The sequence below is a fragment of the Hyalella azteca genome, unplaced genomic scaffold (genome assembly GCF_000764305.2).
Source record: "Hyalella azteca isolate HAZT.00-mixed unplaced genomic scaffold, Hazt_2.0.2 contig9385, whole genome shotgun sequence".
Lineage (NCBI taxonomy): Eukaryota > Metazoa > Arthropoda > Malacostraca > Amphipoda > Hyalellidae > Hyalella > Hyalella azteca.
This window is the reverse complement of record NW_025939459.1, coordinates 47629-70088: the sequence shown is the minus strand read 5'-3', so window position 1 is coordinate 70088 and position 22460 is coordinate 47629. Positions and strand designations below refer to the sequence as shown.

Sequence of the window (22460 nt, the reverse complement as noted above, 5' to 3'; positions counted from 1 at the left end):
TAGCATAAAGCAAGTTGAGTACCATCAAATGGGGTAAAAATGGGACGGTTTTGAGCTATTTTTGTTGATAACTTCTTACCATGAAACATTTCATAAACAAGTTTAGGCTCATTTTATAGCTCTTTGCGAGGGCTATTGAATGGCATCTTCAAAAAAATTCCATATGCTATTTGTAAGGCGCTAGATGCAATATAAAAGGCTCCTGAATTAATCTTGAAATGGGGTAAAAAGGGACACTTGAAATAAAACTCAATTTCAAACATTTGAAGCATGCAGAGTGTACTCATCTATTACTAACAGTACTCTGAAGTCCTCCTCTTTCATTGTAGATGATGTAGATGGAAATAAATGACATTTTCTGTGATTTTTACTTGTTTTTCCTTGATTGATATGATATTACCATATTCATTAATTACCGTATTATTAATGTAATATTACTGTATCCATGGACATGCCATTGAGCATTAACAAGAACCTTGTCCACTGCAAGCTTCATATCAGCAGCCATGTAGTATTTCTTCTGTATCTGTAAGCTTACAGGATGGTTTGTAATTTCGCACAATTTTAATCAAGTCTAGTGATTTCACTATAACAAAAAAGATCGTGTAAAACCATCATATGTTTTGAAGAAATAAATCATAGTTTAGGTCAATTACTTTTCATTCTATGATGGCCGGTGCACAATTCTATATATAGCATTCTATGTACAATTTTGTGAGGACCGATGATGCACTAATTTTTCAATAAATGATTTTTTTTTTTCGCTGAGCAAGGTAAATGTAATCACAATTCTTTGTTGTTAATCAATTTTTTTGTTAACTGGAGCCTTTGCTAACTGAGGTTCTACTGTAAATGCATTTTTAAGGGTGTCCCTAATTACCCCGGGGGGTGTCCTTTTTTACCCCGTCGCGCGGAAATGGCTGCCATTTTTTTTTTTAATGAGATAGGCAAATTCTGTCAACTACGTTTTCAAGCTGACACCTGGGTGCAACTTTTATGTAAGTAAAATTTTTCAATATGGCGAATATTTTTTTTTTCTCCAGACCTTAGCAGAGGTACTTTGGCAAAATCGCACTTTTCACACTTTTTTTCAGAGATTTTTTAGAGATAGTAAATTTTTTATTTCTTGACTAGCTTTATACATAATAGATAGTAAAAATGTTGAAGTTTATGCCACTATTTTTAGTTTTGCAATATTTTGATTAGTTTAGCTGCTACAACATTTCTACAAAATGTGGGATGCACGTCCCTATTTACCCTGCCCGTCCCTTTTTACCCTGTTTGATGGTAATCATACATTTATTACCTCTAAAAAATCCATGAAAAAAAAGTGTGAAAAGTTAGATTTTGGAAAAGTACCTCTGCTAAGGTCTGTAGCAGAAAAAATATTTGTTGTATTGAAAATTTTTACTTACATAAAAGTTGCACACTGGTCTTGTCCTAAAAATGTGATTGACAGAATTTACATATCTCATTCCCAGAAAAAATGCTGGGAATGAGATATATGTATACAACTATATGCTGTATTAAAAATTTTTTACTTACAAAAAAGCTGTACACAGGTGTTGGCATAATAAAGTGATTGATGGAATCTGCGTATTTCATTTAAAAAAATGACGGCCATTTCTGCATGACAGAGTAATAAGGGACACCCCCCAAGGTAATAAGTGGCACCCCTAAAAGCGCATTTACAGTAAAACCTTGATTATCAAAGGCTCCAGTTAACAAAAAAATATCAATTAACAACAAAAAATTTTGATTACATTTACCTCGCTCAGCAAAAAAAAATTCACTCGACCAAAAATCAATGCATCATTGGTCATCACAAAATAATGCATAGAATGTTATAGATAGAATTGTGCACCAGCAACGTAGAATGAGTAATTAACCTAAACTATGATCTATTTCTCCAAAAATATGATGGTTGTCACTAAAATATTCCTTTCTGTTTCAGCTATGTTTTTTATGATATTTGTTTGTTATAGTGAATTCACTTGACCCAATTAAAATGATGTGAAATTACAAGCCTTTCTGTTAGCTTACAGATACAGAAGAAATGCTTTATTGCTGCTGATATGAAGCTTGCAGTGGATAAGGTCATTGTCAATGCTCAATGGCATGTCCATGGATATGGTAATGTCCCTTCAATAATATGTTAATGTATGTATATGGTAATATATTAATAAAGGAAAAACAAGTAAAAATCATACAAGATGTTATCTATTCTACATCTACATCTCCAAAGGAAGTGGAGGACTTCAGAGTACTGTTAATAATGGATGAGTACACTCAGCATCCTTCAAACGTTTTAAAATTAAGTTTTATTTCAAGTGTCCCAGATTACCTTATTCCCAGGGGTAATTTGGGATGCTTTTATTTTGCATTTGGCACCTTACGAATAGGATATAGAAAGTTTTTGAAGATGCCATAAAATAGCCTAAAAATTTAAAGCAAAGAGCTTTAAATTGAGCCCAAACTTGTTTATGAAATGTTTCGTGGTAAGAATTTATTAATGAAGAACGCTCAAAACCATCCCTTATTTTGTTTGATGAAATTTATATATTGATATATTTTTTTCCTACATGGATTGTTTTTATTTGTTCGATGGAATGTTGTATATACCTACCGTATATATATATATATATACCTATTTTGTATGTTCTTAAAATTGTCCACAAATATTAAGGTTCAATGTGGCATAATCTTGAAGCTTTGTTGGCAGCTTGAGCAGAGCAGTGTGAAAAAGTTTTGATTCACTTCAAACTTTTGAGTAAAGCAACTTTGCCAGTATTGTACCAAACATCCAGAGTGCTCAATTTTTGTTTTAATAATTCGACATCATTCTTGAAAATTCTATAAGTAAGAGCTGGCATCTTCCATTTTTACCATAAAAAACTATTATTGACTTCTGCAATTTATTTTAATTTTGAGGTTAGTGGTTTAAAGGGAAATTTTCTAAGCAGAATACCAATTTAGTTAATTTCTAAAGCCTTTATAATCCTAAATATTTAGCCATGCATTCAAATCTTTAATATTTTCAAAATGTTATTATACCTAAAAATTTAAAAGCAAAGAATAGTCCACAAAAATTCTTTATCTTTATATAAAATGTTTTTTGTTAAAGATTTTTAACAAAAAATCTGTATAGAAAATGTTTCGGAGTCCAGCTCCAAATTTCTTTCTTTCAAACGTTTTCTATAAAGATGTGAATTTTTGTGGACTATTCTTTGCTTTTAAATTTTTAGTTAACTTGCGATTTAAGCAAATAAGTGACATCAATTCCTTATTATACCTGTATTATATTCATTTCCTTCCACAAGTCAAGTAACTAGTTTTTTTATTGATAATGTATTTGATTAATTGATTATGTTTTTCAGGAATATAAAATTGAAATCTGGCGCAGTCCAGAGCCAGAAGTGAGGTACGGCCTCACCTACAGATACTCACAGTTTGCTCAACTCAATGCTTCACTTAGGTGAGTTTATAGTTCTTATTTGGTAGTTAATGTCAGCAATGGTTTACCAGGTTTACATATTTATATATTACTATAAGATAGCAGAATAAGCTTATTTAAACACGAGTGGTTAATGACCAGAGAAATCATTGATTTAAATTTTCAGGATTGAATAATATTCTTCAGTGGACGTTGGTTGATAAAAATTCAGGTTCAAGGAAGTAACATAATTTATTAACGATGTTTTGAATGTGACATCATTCATTTTCAAGTTATAGGAAGCATTGAAAACTGAAATTTCTGCGGAAATAAGTACATGATACACGTAAATATGATACAACACAAAAATTTGGAACCGTGAAAATTTGGAACCACTTTTCGTGTTGTATCATATTTACATGTATCATATACTTACTTCCGCCAAAATTTCAGTATTCAATGCTTCCTATAACTTGAAAATGAATGATGTCACATTCAAAACGCCGTTAATAAATTATGTTACTTCCTTGAACCTGAATTTTTATCAACCAACCTCCACTGAAGAATATTATTCGATCCTGAAAATTTAAATCAATGATTTCTCTGGTCATTAACCACTCGTGTTTAAATATTTATATATGTAAACCTGGTGGTAACGTTGTAATGGGTCGTCTTTATTAGTTAAGCGAGAGAAGGTATTCAAGGTTCTTAAAAATCTAAAGGGTTAAATAAAAGATGGCCTCCCAACTCCCCTTATAGCCATCCTTGTCCACCAGGTATTTTTTCTCTTTTTGTTCAACTTTATTTAATTCTGATACAAAACTTGATTATGAAGGGACTTAAAATTTAAACAAGATAGGGAACCCTAAATCAAAAAACCTAGCCAAATAACTGGGTAACTGGGAAACCATTAACCATATAATTTAGTAACCGTATAACTCCTAAACCGGACCACTGGCAACCGTACAACTAGGCAACCGGGCAAACGGGGCATGGGTCGCTCATGAAAGTACTTGAAGATGCTTCTGTAAAATATTTACATTATCAACACCTAAGACAACTATTATTAACCACAACATCAATACAAACTTCAAAACATATATACACAATAAACTACCAAGCAGGATAACAGATAAATATATTTCTCATCTATAATGGTATTCTCAAAAACATGACATTAAAATCTTCATCAATGAATATATGAGCAGTGATTTAAAAAGGTACCTATATCTTGGCAACTATTACTCACCAACCACAGGCAGTAGTGTGAGTATGATATGATGGCGGATAGGAGATTTGGAATTTTAATCAATCACCACTGACACATAAAAATAATGGTCTGCAAAAAGGCAAAGAGAATGAGATGGAGAGCACTGATAACACAAATATAGATAATGTTCACCATGAATTTCAGGATTCTAAATAATTTCACATTAACTCGGAACTGGGGGAGTGTTACTTCCCCTAGTGGGATCAAGGTAACCACCACTCTCCAGCAGTAAGAGTGACAGCCCATAACAACATTGCCGGTACCTGGTGGTAATGATATAGAACTTGATAGTTTATCAATGGTACTCATTGATTGTTTGTCAGAAAGATGATATTGCTCATGATATGTGTTTGGTGGAAATATTGTTGATTTTCTTTCGAAAACTTATTAAAATAGAGTTAGATTATTTAATCATATAAATTTATTTGCCAAGTGAGTAATAGGATATATGCTGTATAATAGTTGAAACCTATTCATATATTCACATTTTAAAATAATATCCCTACCTCAATTTAGTCTAATGTCTCAAGAATAATAGTTAAATTCTGAACTCCAAACAGTAATTCTTGGAATTCCCTTCTTAATTTTTAGTGGATTGAAGTCAAGTTGAATGATGAATGTAAATCTATGAAACAATTGGTTTCCTTTGACGTATATTTATTTATAAGGAATTAGGTTTGATGTCTTGCTTTATAGTGTTGTAAATGCTTACACCCTTTTCTGTACAAGTACAATTTAATTCTGAATTTATGACAAGTTATTAGATTTAGAGCAAATAGAGCTACCATTCAAACTAGAAATGCTCATAGAATCCTGAACAATTTTTAACTCATGGCGATAGCAAAACCAGCAATGTTATAGTTCAATTTTTTCTTTTGGGGCAAATTGAATGAACTGAAACAGGAATTTCAAAAATCAATCCATGCTATAGTGTGGCCTGTTTTGTCTTGGGATAAATTTACTCTACTGTTGATTTCACCAAGCCTGGTTGTTTGTTAAAGTAGAAAAAATAAAGTACTTATGCACAAATCAATAGGGTACTTTGTAGTTTGCATACAATCAAAGTTGCAGAAAATAAATAGTTCTTATTATGCAGTTTATGTAATTACAAAGTTTTTATGTTCACAGGGCCCCAAATGTCACATTGCCTGTGCTGCCTCCTAAGAAGTTTTTTGGCAACACAGACAAAAGTTTTGTCAATGACAGGAAAGTTGCATTACAAGTAAGTAATGCTTGGCTACTCATGTATTGCATGCAAATTGCCAAAGAAAATGTTATTCTATTAGCAGATTAGTGAACTCCAGTACCTATGTATATACATCAGCAGTGTCTTATGTTCAAAGGCTAACAAATTTTTAAAGGCTTATGATTCTAATAAACTTTAAAATAAGGCTATTAAAAAATATGTTTTTTGCTTTCTTTTGACTATAAAAAATCATGTCAGATTTTTTTTTACCAATGCAGGATGATAATTCTGCTAATGTTATGTTTTATTAATTATTGTTGCTGAAATCAATCATGTCTTGGATCTCTGTTTGGTAAAGTCTAACTGCCATGAACAAATTTTAATTGTTGAGTGTTCAATTAACTTTAAACATCCACTGCATGAGATGGAAAAATTAAAATAATCTTAAATACTCTATAGCGATATTTTAATATGTCTATTTGCTACAAAAGTTTGTCATACTCCTGCTTTGTATTAAACTTAATCATATTTTTAACTCTTTATAGTTTATATTCGTTTGATATAGTTATACTAAAATAAGAGTTTTGTGATATAAATAAGAGTTATTTGAGTATTTTTGAATATGTTGCTTTATGCTTCCATCTAGTATCATGCATTACAATCTTTTTATCTACAATTAGTTCTAAATATTCTATCTAGAAAGAAAGTGGGGTTTGAAGGTAGAAGAGAATATATACAAGTACCAGCTTTTTTGTTATTACAGCAATAACTTATATGTTGATGTATAATGAGTTCTTTATTAACTGGGTTTGAGGATCTTTATAGCCGTAAAAACTGCTGCATCTCTCACAGAACTACATGGATGAGCTGACCAAGCATCCAATCTTACGACATCATCAGGCCTTGAAGAATTTCCTGGACCCAAGTAACTTCTGCAATGCTCATCATGGTCAGTATTTGTGAATGATCAAAAACATAGAATTGCTTCTTCTGCTCATTATTGTATTTGGCAAATGCCCCTTGAAACTGTGAAAACATTTAATAGCTTCTTGTCGAATGCATCATTTGTTGAACAAGAATTATAAGCAGCATCATTGTATTTTTAAACAAAATTGTGACAACCCAATGTACCTGAATGTTCCAGTTTGGTGTTCAAAATAATGTATGCATGCATCACATGATTTACATGCTATTCTTCATTGTCAACCTCATTGCTATTACTCTTATCTCATTATTTGTTGATATATATCTAAGACACTTATCTCTTGTCATAATCATGCAGAATGCAACTTATTTGCAGCAAGTCTACTTATACATTTAGTTTAACATTAATATTTTCATTAATATGATAATTTCAACAATAACAGAAAATGCAAAAATGATAGATATATCTGAAATCTTGGCAATCATACTAATTTAAGATATATAAGACCATATTTCCAGGTAAAATATTTTTTTTGCCAGTGTTAACTTGAGCCATCAGATTCTGATGAATGTTCATGAATAATGATGCAGTGATAAATCTGCATTGACTACTGAGTGATTCATGATACGTACCTACCTTTTCTCCACAAACTAAAGTGTCTCTTAAGGAATCTAATGTATATTTCCATTAATGACTCCTCTGAATATTGATTGCTTTTCTTAGCCATTAAAATAGTTATCATGAAAGTTGTATGTGGATGAAAATGTCACGATTTTATTTTATTTCGTGTAAAATTACCAGTTTTTGCTAATTATTTAGATAGATTATTTATTGCACACCATCAAGAGTTTGGCACGATGAGTGTAGCAGCACTGCTTCAGTCTGGAAGCCAGCATAGGCCTCTGTATTTGTTTTACATAACAGTACAAGTCTCTAGGCGTTTTTTATTATTAGTAACTAGTATTATTTGTTATCATATGTTAATTATTATTGAAGTATATCATGCACTGTGCAGAGAACGGCACGATGAGTGTAGCAGCAGTGCTGCGGTCTGGAGGCCGGCTGGAGCTGGGTAGTCCGCTGACTGGCATAGGCTGGCGCTACCACAAGCAATACTTCCATGTAAGTCAAGTGAACAGCGGTTCAGCTGGAGGAGCTGAAGCGTCATCAGCTGTGTCCAGCTCATCATCATCCCCTGAGCTGACATCTGCAGCTCTCGCCCACACGCTGCACGTGGCACCGCCCAAAGCAAGCCTCATGCTGTGGTGGTGTCCATATGGCATCGACAGCTCCATGCACCTTAGGGACGTCCATGGCACGCTCACTGCGCTCGTCCAGTGCCAGGTCTGTGCTGTGCTCTGGCATACATGTTACCTGTTGAGCTCATATCTAGTATTAGTTGAGCTAGTAGAATCAGCTGTGGTGATAAGCTAATAGCTAATATTAGCTTCACGCTAATAGGAATCTAATATTAGATAAACTACTAATACTAGCTTAGCTACTAAGCTAATATCTAATAATAGTTGATCTAGTAGAATTAACTTTGGTAATATTCTAATATGTAACTAATGTTAGTCTAGCTACTAAACTAATGTCTAATATTAGATGAACTAGTAATGTTAGCATAGCTATTTTGCTAAAAACGTAATTATTATGTGAGAAAACAGGCTGTGAATTTGATATATTAATATTTTGAGCTGTAGCAATACTATAACAATTTCAGAAAGCTTTGCTCTCTCTGCATTAACTTAGCCAGCAGAGCTGACTAAGTTTTACTGTGCAAAATTTGAAGCTATAAGTAAGGTTTACTTATTTAGGGTTAAAAACTTGAGTTGAAGCTCCCATAAATCATATTTTGTACGCCACGTTACCTATCCCAAACTAATAACATTTGATTCTAGATGGATAAAAAATCCGTGATATATCTAGTGGACCATTAAATGCTGTATTAATGACTGAGCTTGGCGATGTTTTGCAACAGCATCCCTACCTGGCGACGACCCTGAGCAGCGTGGCGACTGAGACAGGAGTGTGTGTTACCATGCCATACTACCCTCAGGTGTGTTACCATGCCATACTACCCTCAGGTGTGTTACCATGCCATACTACCCTCAGGTGTGTTACCATGCCATACTACCCTCAGGTGTGTTACCATGCCGTACTAACCATGCCCCTTAGTAATAATGTAACAGAACCCTATATTCTTATACTACATTATCATATTGAGCATCTCGAGGAATACATAACCAAACTCAATATTCTTCAACAAGCATATTATTCTCCTCTTGAAATACAGACCTCAATATTCTCTACTACCCTGTATGCGCCTATAGCATAAAGTATATAGGTACCACTCAACCTATAATATTGTAACAGTGGAATGAAAAGTTTTTATAGAACGTAACTGAGTTCAATGTCTGGTTATTAGTACAATTAGCACCAATAAGCACCTGGTGATTTACCTATTGTTTCAAAGGTCATTACGTTATCTGTAGCTCAATGCCCTGTAAGAAGTATATTAATTAGCACCTGGTGCAATACCTATGTTATTGTTCACTACGGTACCTATTGCCAAATACTCCGTAATAAACCTCAATTATCACAAATACACACAACTAAGCATCTCACTTACCATACAGGGTTCCCTACGAGACCTGCTGTACGGGTCTCGGCCGGACAACAGCTTCGTCGTGAAGTACGCGAGCAACAGAAGCACGAGCGCTGCCGTGACGGGCGTGTCCATACGCTCAGCTGCCGTGTACGGTCGTCAGATCCTCACGGCACTCAACTTCCTGCACCACTTTATATCTTGTATACATAAAATCTGTTTTAGATTTTACAGTGAACCTCTATCAATTATATATATTATTCAACTTCCGGTATTATTCAGATTTGTTTTTTATTTCATTGATAAAGTAAAGGAAGTGTATAATTAAACTCCCATTTGTTTCAAATTTGTGTTATGTATAACTGTTAACCGTAATGTAACACTATTTGACTTATACCTCTGGTGTTGGTTGGTCATTAAGTTATGTTACGTTACCTAACGTTATGGTTGTTACGTTACGTTATGTTACGTAATGTTATGATCATTATCTTATGATTGTTATGTTACATTATGTTATAATTGTTACGTTATGTTACATTTTGTTACGGTTGAGACGTTACGTTACGGTTGTTATGCAGGCAACGTACACCTGGGGAACGTGGTGGTGGTGGAGGGCGTGTGCCGTCTCATGGGCACGGAGAACCTTGTGCTGGGGCTCCCTCATCCCCTACGCAACCTCTTCACGCACGTCAAAAGCCTCAATTCCATTCAGGTCCCTTACCAAAATCCGAAAATTTCAAGTTTTTTTTAAATTTTTTTTAAACATGTCAAGGTTTTGCTTTCCCTTGGTCGGTCAATGAAGAACAGTTGATGCCAGACACACATATACGCGCTCACATGCATCCGTATCAAAAGAAGTACAGTCGTTATGGTATCGATATACTGTTAATAATATAGGTCTCTTTATAAGTGTGATAGATAAATATAAAATATTGATATCTAGTTGTTACTATGTATACACAAGGAAATAGCATAACTTAATTTGCTCGTGTGGTGTTACAGGCGATTGACGTGTACTGCTTCGGGCACCTGCTGTACGAGGTGGTCATGAGGCGCTCCCTCACCACACCCACCTGCGAGCTGCTGCCTGCTGAGTGTCCTGCCTTGTGTCGTGAGCAATGTTATCGTATTTATCAGTGATGAATATAGCGCGCGTCGTGACAACTGGGTCTACTAATATCATCTTATCAGTGATGAATATAGCTCCTGCCGTGCGTACTAGTTCTCACACTAGCATCTTATCATTTCATCACTCTTATATGTATATGTTTCTAAAGTGAAGCAATGTTGTACATAACTTAGAATCACGTATCAAATTGAGCAATAAACATAACTAATTTCCTGTATTACTGAAGACTTCCATGCCACACTGCCGTGCAAAATCCATGCCGAACTTTACAATTTAACATTTGTTTGGTGCCAGACAGTGCGGGCTCGTGACTCCTAAAGGAATTCTAATTTCTTTCGGACAAATGACTTGTAATATGATAACCAAACTTCCAATTAATTATTCTTCACTGACTTCAATGCAACGTGTAAATGCTTCGGTGTTTTTATAAGTTTTATCGACAATGAGCTACTTTATTGCTTGCCTTTTGTTTTTCTATTGATGGTTCCTGTACCGCCAGGTTCTGTACTGGAGTCCATCTTCAGCCCTGAGGCTGCCAAGAATGGCATGCCTACCATTGAAGGCCTCCTCACGCATCCATTCTTCAATGAAGTAAGTCAAATATTATGTAAATTATTCTATGAAATCGTAGGTAATTCTATTCGAAATAGAATTTTAACTTCTCCCTTGATCTCACCGTTATACTAGTCAGAGTTTAAGGTTTTCTTCTTCAGAATATAAACTTGGTACCTTTGGCATGGACTCCTTTATGTTTATTATAAATCCAAGTTACTTGTCGTAGCAATGTCACCAGTGAATATATGTCAGGCTTATGTATGAGTATAATTCGGGAATTGATTTAGAATTGACTTTTAATTGCGTGTTGTAAAACTGAAAATTTCTTCCCTGTAATGGAAGGTTTTCTCCGGTGTGACAATTTTTAAAGTGTATCGAAGGCTCCAATGTCCTCTTTGTATAGGTAATATAATTCGTAATTGCGATCAAATTATGCATAAAAATTTTTTTCCGCAGGTTGAACTGGAAATTGATTTATAATATTTGTCTGTACATTGGGTTCTTAGATACTGTAGTTTGATTGCTTTCTTTTACCGAATGGATTTTATTTAAAGTCTGATAAGAATACGGTACTTATTCAAATATTCAACTTGGAAAAGTTGAAAGTTGTACGTCAGTAGTTGATTCTAGTAGTTCAGCTAGCAGTGAAGAGCAGACCTATCATCGTGAAGTAGTTGACAAGACTATTGGTATGATTAATTGATCGATTATAAGTGTGCCCAATTGTTTACCTAATAATTCATTTTAGTATAAATATCCTGCAATTACTACTACTACTACACCCCAAACGTAAACATAAAGTACCAGGGAAGTTACCAACACTTCCGAACTCTTTATAACGCAACCCTTTAGACTTGTCAACCACCAGGGGTTTGATTTAGGCCCCAAGGGTTGATTTAGACCTCAGGGGTTGATTTAGGCCCCAGGGTTTGATAGAGACCCTAGGGGTTGATTTAGGCCCCAGGGTTTGATAGAGATCCTAGGGGTTGATTTAGGCCCCAGGGTTTGATAGAGACCCTAGGGGTTGATTTAGACCCCAAGGGTTGATAGAGACCCTAGGGGTTGATTTAGACCCCAGGGGTTGATTTAAACCCTTCAAGAACCCCTGCTCTAGTTGCCTGCATCGTTCCATGTCTGGTGCACTAGGACGGCTTTGTGAGTAATTTCTTGTAACGAATTTTCCCAATCATACTGGCCGAGAATGATCCTAAATTTTAATGATAATTATATTTCCTTGATTAGCGATTAATTATATTGTGAATGCTTTTTTTCATCTTCTTTAGAGATTTCCAGTATTGTAGTTTCACTATCTTTTTTCACAATATCTTCAAAATTTGGCGTGGGGAATGGAAGGCGTGCGATGTACAGCTTCTGTAGTCGAAGTAAATGTAAATTATTAATCAAAATAATATTGCACAGCGAACCATAAAAGTCATCAAGTTTAATCGATTGCATTTATCAATTTTCCTTGCTCTTTTTTATGATTTGTAATCTGAATGTAAGTGGAATCAATTTGTATGATAAATCATTGTTTTCATCTTCTTTTTTCTTCCGCCAAATTTCTTAACTCGTGAAAAAATCATTCAAGTCACGATTAATTTTACTCTGCTATTCCTGGGCAATCTTCTTTTCAGCCCTCGATAATCCATAACGTTTCTAGTTAACTCTTTATGACACTAGTTAGCGATAGATATAGTTTATGACACTAGTTAGCGATAGATATAGTTTATGACGCTAGTTAGCGATAGATATAGTTTATGACGCTAGTTAGTTTATTACACTAGTAATAAATACGCTAGTTATAATTTATTACACTAGTTAGTATATTCATAGTTCATTGCACCAATTAGTGATATTCCTAGCTACCTGAGACCTTCGAGTCTAATCTTCTTTAAGAAACTTGGGCAGAAAAATTCACAAGCTAATATACTATTTCCGTTTCGGATGCACAGTAACATGAAAAAAAATATTTTTGCATTATAGCTTTACTAACACACGTTTGCTATCGGCTTCTATCAACTCCGTTTGGAATACTTCAATATTTTTTAGCTAAATTTAAACAAAAATTTGAAAATTACCAAAAAAACCATCGCCATTGTGCCACGAAAAGCATTTGATGGTATGTATTAATGAACTAAATACTCTCTGTCTTCCAGTTTTACAATAAATACTGCATTGCTGAATTTTTGCTAAGTAATGTTTTTTTCTTTTCAAATATCCTCTCACTAATTTCCAAATTTATGCTTAGATTTGAATTCTAATTAACATATGTTTTGCTCGAGCTAAAAAACCTTTGCTTTGTTTGAAAAAATTTATAAGATTTTGTATATTTTCTCAAAATTTGAATTTAAATTTTAAACATGTAATCAGTATAAAAAAATTGGAAGATGTACTGGATTTTCAGATCCCCCTGCACTCGCATGGTCGCGCCAGCCTCCACCTTCCTGCTAACGTGAAGCAGGCGCTGCTGGCCACGCATCAGACCATGCTTAGCAGACTGCTGGCAGACCAGAAGAAGGTGGGTCACGCTTAGCAGACTGCTGGCAGACCAGAAGAAGGTGGGTCACGCTTAGCAGACTGCTGGCAGACCAGAAGAAGGTGGGTCACACCACAACAAGGTGGGTCACACCACAACAAGGTGGGTCACACCACAACAAGGTGGGTCATGATTAATAACAAGTCAACCACCAGAAAAAAGTCGGTCGTGAGTCATGTCTGCTACTCATTCACCAGAAGTGAAGAAATTTTTAATTTGTATTTCAGCATAAAAATATACCAACTTTGCTTTCTATTAAGCGCTTATGGAGCCCAATTCGTAATAATATACATCAGAGCGTCAAATGTTCATTAGATGCTGAATTTTGGTCATAGATCTCACTATCCAGAATGCTGCTGAATGACAGTAATACTATTACTGATTTTTTTTTCACAGCATTGCAGATTGCGGAATGAATTTCCAACTTTAATTTCTTATTTATAGCTTTAATTTACGATTTTCAACTTTAAATTCTTATATCAGACTTTAAATTCGTATATCGGACTTTAAATTGTCATTTCCAAGTGCAATTTCTTCAGGTTCGTCTGCAGAAGCGCATCCAGAAGGCAGAAGCGCTCTTGGCCCAGCAGAGCTATCGCTTCACGCACAGAAATGTGAGTGCTTCATGCACTCATGTTAACGAGATATATCTTTAGATATTATACTTCAGCACACAGATATTTATTTATTATGTGCTAAGTGAATGTGGACTTTCAAGCTTTTTAGAGCTTTAATCGGTCATGTCAGTGCCAAGTTTAGTGTATCTATTTTTTAACAAACTACTGCGTTCACTCACTATTAAAATTCCATGTTTCAGGCTCTATTGTTGGAGTTATGAGCTTCTTCTAAAATTTAGTTACCTTCATGATTATTATAAACGGTTAATATATGACGGGAAAGAAAGTTAGGCAATCGCTATCTTCTAGCTGGTATTGTGTGATGTTGGTCCTTGTTGTATGGAAAGTTGTGTCTTGTTGTATATGTTCTACTGGGCATGGTCCTTCTTGGTTTCGTTTTTTTCTCTTTTAATATCTTGCTCCTCACGTTTTTCCGTGTATTTTTCTTAGATGTTTGGTATAAATTATTTTCCTAATCAAGTTTGAAGTGAGAAGAAAGAAGTATAGAACAAAGTACCCAGAACTCTGCAGAAGTCTTGTCGTAAAGCAACTGTTCATAAAATATTAGTCTAACGATTAGGTTTTCAGTCCGCATGCCTAACTCATTACGTGGACATAGGTGTAATTTTATTCTATACAAATGACAGGAATTTACGAATTGATGATTTCCCAATTCTCTCCGTGGACCAAACAGAAACAAAAGGTATTGATTCAAGTCTATTGTTACTCACGCACTTTAACTTAATTGTTAATTTGTTAATCAGTTCCTCACAAACTCGAACACGCGTTTTTGTTGCTTGTATAAGCGCAGCTGTGTCATGTGAGGGACAGCTGTGTCATGTGAGGGACAGCTGTGACATGTGAGGGACAGCTGTGTCATGTGAGGGACAGCTGTGTCATGTGAGGGACAGCTGTGTCATGTGAGGGACAGCTGTGTCACACGCTGCGCATGACACTCATAGCACTACAGACGGGCACATTTCACCCTCACAAGTGCATCATGTTAATGATCATATTATACATTTAATTTCTTTGTATTACGACCGGAAGCGTTTATGGAATTATCACTAAATTGATCTATCAAGCTTTCCATGTTGACGTATGCTCCATCTCTTTGCTCATTTCTGATCATGACAAACTTTTTTGCGTTACTCCGCGGGTTTTTGCCAGGCTCACTTAATTTTACCTCACTCTTTTTTGCTTCAATTTCATCTATTTTAAATCTCATTTTAGCGCAAGATTTAAAATTTCAGCCCTTGGCTATTTTTTCCGCTCTGTGCATGATTTTCTTTTCGTTTTGTGAGAGGATTTACGAAGTTAATCTTCTGTAGTAAGTTGTTCTACCATTTATCTACATTCTACATGGAAGTGGAGCATTGAAAAACTCATAAATATACTCTTGTGAGTCATGAAATTTTCAAACTTTTTTTTGCACACGTTGGCAATAGTTTGATTCCTGATTATTAGTTGTTTCCATTTTCTTCGATCATTGTAATATTGTTCTGTACCGTAACGATAGGTTACGGTTACTTTTGGCTCTGTATCGTAGAGATACGATTGATTCTTTATTGTTGCGGTACGATACGGTTAACATAGGTTCTGTACTGTAAAGATACATTACGTTTTTTCACATAGATATATAGTTTTTCACATAGATATATATATATATTTTTTTTATTTTTTATTTTTTTTAGATATATTATATTTGATATGGGTTGTGGATCAAAACAATACGTCGGCTTAAATCGATTCTTTATCTCAACAATAATTTCGTTGCTATAGGTTCTGTATCGTAACAATACGTAATGGTGATTTAGAAACTTTGACTCTAAATCAGTTTAGTTTTCATTCGGTTTCAATGGTTTGTAGGGAGGCAATGGTTAGTAGTAAGGCAATGGTTAGTAGGGAGGCAATGGTTAGTAGTAAGGCAATGGTTAGTAGTGAGGCAATGGTTAGTTAAAACAATAATTTGTAGGGAGGCAATGGTTAGTAGGGAGGCAATGGTTAGTAGGGAGGCAATGGTTAGTAGTAAGGCAATGGTTAGTAGTGAGGCAATGGTTAGTAGTAAAACAATAATTTGTAGGGAGGCAATGGTTAGTAGGGAGGCAATGGTTAGTAGGGAGGCAATGGTTAGTAGGGAGGCAATGGTTAGTAGTGAGGCAATGGTTAGTAGTGAGGCAATGGTTCGTAGGGAGGCAATGGTTCGTAGGGAGGCAATGGTTAGTAGGGAGGCAATGGTTAGCATCAAACAAGGTGGTGATCACATCATTCCATTATTCTCTTTACAATTGTTTAACTTTTCACGTTTTAATTGCTTGCACATTTAGCCGTCTTGTGTAGAAAACATTTTGCCCCTTTTTCCCTTAATACTTCTTCTTAAGAAGTCAACTTTTTTGCGTATTCCGAGGCTTGTTTTTTCCATAACAAGGATCTTCTTGTGTCACTAACTATACATCCACATTTCATTATCATCAATCACATAGCATGCCAACTCAGAATTTTTTTCTCTTATTGAAAATGTTGTTTCTTAGCAGCAGGATCACAGATGGCACAGCACATGAATCCTCTAACTTATTTGTTTGCTTAACTTAAGAAGGAGCAACAGTCTTCCTTGAATCCATTATGAATATCTTCCCTGTAATGATACCTTTGTATAATATGTATCTTAACAAGAAGTAATATGAGACAACAAGTATGATATATAAGATTATAAGATAGTGCGGAGTGAGTACATCTTCACTGAATGTCTTTATTTATCATATCAACACTGAATATAGATTTATTTAGTATATCTTTAATGAGCAATCCTTGCAGAGTACCATATCTTCGCTGAATATATCTTTTGCCGAGTATACCTGTACTGAGTAATGAGTACCTATAGTATCTTTACTGAATATATCTTTACTTAATATATCTGTACTGAATATATATTTGCTGAGTATATTTTTACTGAGTATATCTTCGCTGAATATATTTTTACTGAAAATATCTTTTGCTGAGTATACCTGTACTGAATACTATATCTGTACTGAATATAGCTTTACTTGATATATATTTACTGAATATATTTTAACTTGATGACGTCAGAAGGAGGCTAAGAAGACAGGCACAAAGTCCGCGGGCGCTACGCCGCCCTCATCGACCATCACCAGCCCCGGCACCTCCTCCCAGGGCGGTCAGTGACCAACCCGCAACTCTCTCCTCAACTTGACATTTGCTTTATTGCCTTCCTTCATACTCTTCATGTGCATTATAATGCAATATAGTAATGTCTTGCTTGTCTGCACAGATATGAATATTTTATCGGTTAAATTCATGCTTATTTCTTCCCTTAATATTCTGTGTGTACAATACATATAACCGCGCTAATAATCCTCTATCATTAATACTCGGTTAATATCCTTAATGTTCACTTCTTTGGAACTCTCCCTCAATACGCAGGAATACAATATAAATATCATAGTTCTCTGGACAGATATAATAAACTAGATCGTCTTAACTTATGATTTATTACTTTCTTAAGACTCTGTTTATAATGCTATGGAATTACTCTACTAATACTCTTTCCTTAATCCTCTGTTGCTTCCCTCAATAATCTTTCTCAGTACGCAGAAACACAATATAAATGTTATGTTTTCTAGACAGTTATGAATATCTCATCACTTAAACTTCTGCTTAATTAATTTCCTTAATGCTCTGCCATAATATGTATATGTCATTGTTGTCTAAGTTAAGACCATAAGAAGTTATCTACAATTAAAGTTACTAACAATTTATATTCTGCCGCTGCAGCATCACAGGACAATCTCAGCCAACCGCGGTGAGCGCCTTGCTAGTTTTTGTCCTATTCTTCACGTCTCTTGAAATTCTCCTCTAATTTTATTCTTTTTAACAATTCCTGAGAACGAATTCCCATGGATGAGTCATCTATTCTGCTGAACAATCAACCTGAGTTAACAATCAGATTTTTAGAATAAGTTTTAAATTTGAATATCAAGACTCCCCTAGGTTATTTTTGTTTTGCTTTAGCATAGAAGTCATAAGATAATTTTTAACAATCATAAAATCTGTGTCTGCCATGATGTGAATTTATTGAATGAAAGTGTCAATAATTGGTGGAATTATTTCTTTCCATTAAAGTCGTTTAATTTTGTTTCGAACATCAAATGCTTTTTCTCGACCAATGTCTTGGTGTGATATTTTAGTTGGCAAGCTGGATGTCAAATCAATTTATATTACAATTTATTCCTGATTAAATTCCAAAGTGTCAAGTTTAAATAAATGTTTTTTTTCTTTTGCATGCAATTCTTTTTATCGGAAACGTTTTTTTTTTCACTCTGAAGGATATGCTGATCATTTTAGAGGGTGGATTGAAAGATAAAATTGTTGTATGAAAACAAATGTGAAACATTGAGACCTTTCTGGCATTTTTCTAATTTATATCTCGATAATACTTCAGATCATCATTCGAAAGAATTCATGTTCACTGTATACAATCCTGTTGACTTTAGTAACTTGAGCTTAGTGATGCTGACGTCGTGTATTCCGTGTTGCTAACGCCGTGTATGCCGTGTTACTAATGCCGTGTTTTCCGTGTTACTAATGCCGTGTATGCCGTGTTACTAACGTCGTGTATTCCGTGTTGCTAACGCCGTGTTGGTATTGCAGGTAGCATCCCTACTGGAATGCCGGCCTAGGTCTCCACCTCGGACCTCTAGCCGCGTCTTGAGCTCTGCGATGCAAACCTCTTCTCGCCACCAACTTCTTTCTTCTCCCTCTCTCCTTATCTCACGCTCTTATCATCTCTCTAACTCTTAACACATCTACTCTTATCATCTCTCTCACTCTTAACACATCCACTCTTATCATCTCTATCACTCTTAACACATCCACTCATACCGTCTCTCTCACCATTACCGTCTCTCACTCTTAACACATCCACTCTTATCATCTCTCTCACTCTTAACACATCCACTCATACCGTCTCTCTCACCATTACCGTCTCTCACTCTTAACACATCCACTCTTATCATCTCTCTCACTCTTAACACATCCACTCTTACCGTCTCTCACTCTTATCATCTCTCTCACTCTTACCATTTCTCTCGCCCAGATTTTCTTTCACTCGAGCCATCTAAGATCTTATTTTCGACCCCAATTGTTTTTGTTTTCATTCGCCCCCCGATCTCCATTTCACTATCGCCCCTTCACACTCCACTCCCCCTCATTTGCCCGCACTTATGCGCCCTCTTCACACTCCACTCCCCCTGATTCGCCCTCTTCACACTCCACTACCCCTCATTCATTCGCCCCTCACTTATGCGCCCTCTTCACACTCCACTCCCCCTCGTTCGCCCTCTTCACACTCCACTCGTGCTCGCAAACTCTCCCCCTCACTCTCCCTCTCTAATGATGATGACGTCTTATCGTCAATCATTTCGCTCCTCCTGCCTTTGTAAAAAATTTTCGCGTGCCCGTCTTTAACTTAGTTTGCGTTAAAAAGTTCTGTTTTCGCCTTCATGTCGTGTTTTTGTTCACGTATAATGTCACGGTTTTCTCGTATCTGGAACAGTTCTGCTCTCGGCTTCCTGCTCTCTAGTTTATATTAGTTTCTGTGGTTAAGTTTTATCTAAAGAATTTCTATTCTTGTAACGAATTCTGGTCCGCTGGTACCGTTCTAGCTTCAATTTTGCTACATCTTCCAATGGAAAAATGTTATTTACATCTTTTTTTTTCAACTTTATAACTCAAACCAAATGAAAAATAAACTTGTTACGGGAAATATGTCCTCGAAATTTCTTTTCAGATAAAAATCAATCAATCTAATGGTTGCATGCTAAACAGAAAAGTAATAGCTGCTGATCGCTATGAACTGTATTCAAATTTTTGGTTAATATCTACGTTGTGAAGAAAAATTCTCATTCATCATCAGTTCGACGTATCAAGTTGGTTCCATTTGCTCAAAGTTAACCGACTTTTTATGCAGCTCTTGTAGGTGCGCTCTTTATGTACGAAATGTGCTTCTGATTCGCGTGCTCTCTGTACATTTTGCGTCCAAATGATGTACTTGAGTATTAAATTAAGTCCCTTGCCACATTCCGACCAACGCTGCATGTAAGCAACTTGCAGTAGATACGAGTTACCGTTTTTCTGAGCTTTGAAATATTGTATTCCAGTTCTGCAGAACCTTGTTAACTTGTAGATCTTTTTAATGGCAAAGGTGTTTATTGTCTGTCCAATAGTGCAAGAAGTGACAAGAATTTATTTAAGTTATTTCGATACTATGTGCTTTATTTAAATAAAATTCATAAAATATTGAAGCTATTGTTCTTTAATATGATTGAATTTTTTATTGATATCAAATTTGATACTTTTAGCTTGATTATTTCCACGTAATATGTGTACCATGTTAATATAAAATAAATATAATAGTATAAGTAAAGTTTTGGTTATGAGAATGCCGGTTCTTTGCTTTAGTTTCTTCTTCGACATCTTCTTCCCATGTTAGATATTCAACGTCTAATCCATCATGTTGCTCCTAAGTATCAAAATTTTAGAATCTTGCATCGTCACCAATAATTATTCTAGTACAATGGCAGTCTCCCTTTGTGAAGGAACCATGCAATGTTATGCATTCGTTAGTTTAGACCAGAGTGTTGTTCTCTTATTTCGAAAGTGGAATCGATCGTCTTACCTGAATGATATCTTGTGTTTAAAATTTTAAGGTAGGGCTACTATAATATATAACTCTCTTGCCTATTGTCATATCTATAAAAGTTTCTTTGAGGATCAGAGAATGTGTTAGATTAAAATTTTATGTAGTCAAACAATTCTTCGGATGACGTTGGTAGATTAAAAAGAAGGTAAAATCATTTTAATTTATTAACGACTTTTTGAATGAACTTCATCCATTTTAAAGTTCTAAAAAGCAATGAATAATTAATTTTGGTGGACGTAAGTACATAATGCGCACAAACAGGATACAACTCCTATATTGAAAGCAGATAATTACCTCTAAAGCAATGTCACGGTGTGGACAAAAACTGTAGTTTGGGTATTGATAGTCCAACCCTTAATGATGAGGGCCTCAGCCGTCGTCGTTCGGATGACGTTGGGCCACTGCATGACGATGCTGGCCACTGTATGACGAAACTTGAATTAATGTTGCTGCCTTCAAAACATCGTTAATATGTTAAAATTACTTTCTGAATCGTGTCTCTTAATCTACGCATGTCATCCAAAGAATTATTCGACTTTTTGAAAACTTTTGATCAAGTGCAATCTGTGGTCATTAATCGAAATGTATAAACAAGCAAATTCTGCCATCCAATACTAATTATGATATTTGTATAGATTTAAGTGTCCAACAAAATTCCATCATTCCTTGAGGTCCAAGTCAGATTATACCAACTAGAATCAAATGGGAGCCGAAGTATCGTCGGTTGAGCTGAATACACTGCAGGTCCTGCAGGTTCTCTAGTTTTTTTCTTAATTTGTAACACAAGGCATGCCTGTAGGACGTTTATTCGAGCTATTCATGCTTCATAGGATGACCCATGACCCATCTCACATTCTTAATGTTGTCAACCTTATTTTATCATTTTATCATCGAACTGGTAATATGTGAAATAACTTCACTGTCCGCTCTTGATAAGAGCAGAAAGCTACGCTCTTATCTTGTTTTTGAACAACAATTGGAATTGTGGCGTGTTCGGGAGGACATTTTCCGCCCAGTGTTTGTTATTTCGTTGAAGAATCCTCTATCGCCGTGTAAATAACATGCATTCGTAGGACTATAACTGTTGCTAGTTCCTTCGTGTAGTATTGCTTAGCCTCACCGCTGTCATAATGCAATAACACTAGTAAGCTTCCTGCAATGTTTGTAAAACTGTTCACGTTTTGACCATACCTATTGCTGTCAAAAATATGCTCATGGAAGTAGTTTGTTATGGACACCAGATTTTTTGTATTATTATGGCGATTCTTGAATTCGTGTCGGATGAAATTTTCCATAGTTTATTATGGTTATGCTTGCGTGCGCTTGAGGTGACTTATATAAACAAAAAACAGATCTTCATGAATTTTCTCGTAATAGACGCCATGTTTAACAAGTTTCCTATAATATGTCACAATTAATGATAAATATATCAGAAATCTTTTTATTTTTAATTGATCTTATTTGTAGGAAATCAAATGGTTGC

At 35.2% G+C, this 22460-nt stretch overlaps 1 protein-coding gene across 1 annotated transcript in view; it reads left to right on the top strand.

The window, feature by feature from the left end:
- LOC108680801 (PX domain-containing protein kinase-like protein) overlaps nt 1-19922 on the top strand; it is a 29752-nt gene extending 9830 nt beyond the window's left edge. Inside the window, exons 2-15 of the mRNA XM_018169707.2 lie at nt 3378-3475; nt 5832-5925; nt 6742-6838; nt 7830-8158; nt 8796-8873; nt 9454-9625; nt 10001-10134; nt 10425-10533; nt 11051-11142; nt 13511-13624; nt 14182-14256; nt 17347-17434; nt 18052-18079; nt 18928-19922. Coding sequence (XP_018025196.1) covers nt 3378-3475; nt 5832-5925; nt 6742-6838; nt 7830-8158; nt 8796-8873; nt 9454-9625; nt 10001-10134; nt 10425-10533; nt 11051-11142; nt 13511-13624; nt 14182-14256; nt 17347-17434; nt 18052-18079; nt 18928-18931 — 1512 coding nt within the window. The 3' untranslated portion in view covers nt 18932-19922. The remainder of the gene's footprint in view (nt 1-3377; nt 3476-5831; nt 5926-6741; nt 6839-7829; nt 8159-8795; nt 8874-9453; nt 9626-10000; nt 10135-10424; nt 10534-11050; nt 11143-13510; nt 13625-14181; nt 14257-17346; nt 17435-18051; nt 18080-18927) is intronic.
- Nucleotides 19923-22460: the final 2538 nt, after the last annotated feature.